Source organism: Dendroctonus ponderosae, unplaced genomic scaffold (genome assembly GCF_020466585.1).
Source record: "Dendroctonus ponderosae isolate FM_Combo_2020 unplaced genomic scaffold, Dpon_F_20191213v2 Dpon_F_20191213_10, whole genome shotgun sequence".
Lineage (NCBI taxonomy): Eukaryota > Metazoa > Arthropoda > Insecta > Coleoptera > Curculionidae > Dendroctonus > Dendroctonus ponderosae.
The window spans coordinates 5,161,543-5,163,640 of record NW_026017111.1 but is presented as its reverse complement, the minus strand read 5'-3'; the positions used below and the strand labels follow the sequence as shown (position 1 = coordinate 5,163,640).

Here is a 2,098-nt window from a genome sequence, read left to right as displayed (position 1 = left end):
TTAAGATTGCCAGCCTTTTTAAGTGAAACTTTAAAAACTTGAATATTTAGACGAAAGGGTAACTTGCCTAAAACTGGAAAATTCTCAGATGTTGACGAAATTTTAAAAACGTTATTAATAAATGGCCCTTAAAATAAATCTAAAGCAAGTAACGCACCAAGCCATTTGCCCCAACTCCTAAAAATCCACTCAGTTCYYCAGGCCTACCAGATTTGAAGCGCTGTAAAAGCGAAAACTGATGTCCTCATTCGGCCCTAATTCMCGATATTCTCTTTCAGCTAAACGTCAATATGGAGCCCCCAAAGAGTCGATTTCCCTAGCCGAAGGCATGCCGAACGAAGTGACCTTTCCCTTCCAAGCAATCAACATCCTGATGAAGGACGGCTCCACTCTTAGCCTGCAAGGGCAACAACTCAACTCCGCGCTGCAGTACATCCCCACGCAAGGCTACCCTCCTCTGCTGAAGAAACTGAAGGACTTCACCCAGCAGATCCATAATCCCCCCAACTGGCAGGACCGGGACCTGATCATGACCAACGGCTCTCAGGATGGCATCAGCAAAACCTTGGAAATGGTTGTGGAAGAAGGCGATTCGGTGCTGGTTCAGAACCCTTTGTATACCGGCACTGAGATTGTGGTAAGTGGTTTCCATCCTGGGAAACACTGCTGGTGCTAACAGGGGCCGATTGCAGCTGAAGCCGTTCAAGCCCAACCTCATCGGCATCGATCAGGACGAGTTCGGGATTATTCCTTCGAAACTGATCGACGCCTTGGAGAACTGTAAAGCCTACACGGAGGAAGGCGGAGGGAAACGAATGCCAAAGGCCATCTACCTCAATCCGACCGGTTCGAACCCGACAGGCATTACAATGTCCTTAGAGCGGAGGCAGGAAATCTATGCGATTTGCTGCAAATACAACATCCTGATCCTGGAAGATGACGCCTACTGCTTCCTACACTTCCAAGAGGAGGAGCCCGTCTCCTTCCTGTCCCTGGACGTGGAAGGGCGAGTGATCAGGTTCGACTCCATGTCGAAGGTTTTGTCCTCTGGGCTGCGCCTCGCTTGGTTAACCGGCCCCAAACAATTGGTCAGCAACATTGAGCTGCATATTCAGAGCGACATGCTGCATTCCAGCACTTTGTCTCAGGTAAGACTTCAAAACTAGGCCTTTTTTCCTGATAGAATTTTTGGAAACTGCATTTTTTGTTCCGAGTTTTTTAATGAAAGTTTTGCAATTTTTCATTTGGCACCAGTGTCGTGACAAAAATGGCATTAAAGCATGTATTATGTATTTGCTGTGCCGAGACCTTCGGGCACGACACTGGATCGAAACGAAAAATTGCAATAGATTTATGTTTTGTAAGTTTAATTCCGTTTAATGGACAAAACTCTCTTATAATGAAAATTTTGCATGTTTTGGTTTCTTTCCAGTTGTCGGCACAACAAATACATAAGATATGGTTTAATAGCATTTTTGTGCCAAAGGAAAAATTGCGAAACAATCATGTTCTGTAAGTTTTTTGGATTTAACGGATGAAACTCTCTTATAATGAAAGTTTTGCAATTTTTTATTTGGCACCAGTGTCGTGACGAAAATGACATCAAACCATGTATTATGTATTTGCTGTGCCGAGACCTTTGGGCACGACACTGGATCGAAACGAAAAATTGCAATAGATTCATGTTTTGTAAGTTTAATTCCCTTTAATGGACAAAACTCTCTTATAATGAAAATTTTGCATGTTTTGGTTTCTTCCCAGTTGTCGGCACAACAAATACATAAGACATGGTTTAATAGCATTTTTGTGCCAAAGGAAAAATTGCGAAACATTCATGTTTTGTAAGTTTTTTGCATTTAACGGATGAAACTCTCTTATAATGAAAGTTTTACAATTTTTCATTTGGCACCAGTGTCGTGACAAAAATGACATTAAACCATGTATTATGTATTTGCTGTGCCGAGACCTTCGGGCACGACACTGGATAGAAACGAAAAATTACAATAGATTCATGTTTTGTAAGTTTAATTCCATTTAATGGACAAATCTCTCTTATAATGAAGATTTTTCATGTTTCGGTTTCTTTCCAGTTGTCGGC

At 42.1% G+C, this 2,098-nt stretch overlaps 1 protein-coding gene across 1 annotated transcript; it reads left to right on the top strand.

The window, feature by feature from the left end:
• Window positions 1–278: 278 nt before the first annotated feature.
• On the top strand, window positions 279–1,148 carry LOC125502366 (kynurenine/alpha-aminoadipate aminotransferase, mitochondrial-like; the record flags this gene model as incomplete). The annotated part of the gene is given in 2 exon segments (XM_048662062.1): window positions 279–637; window positions 693–1,148. Coding segments are annotated over 2 exon segments (815 nt in total), but the record flags the coding sequence as incomplete, so codon positions are not given.
• Window positions 1,149–2,098: the final 950 nt, after the last annotated feature.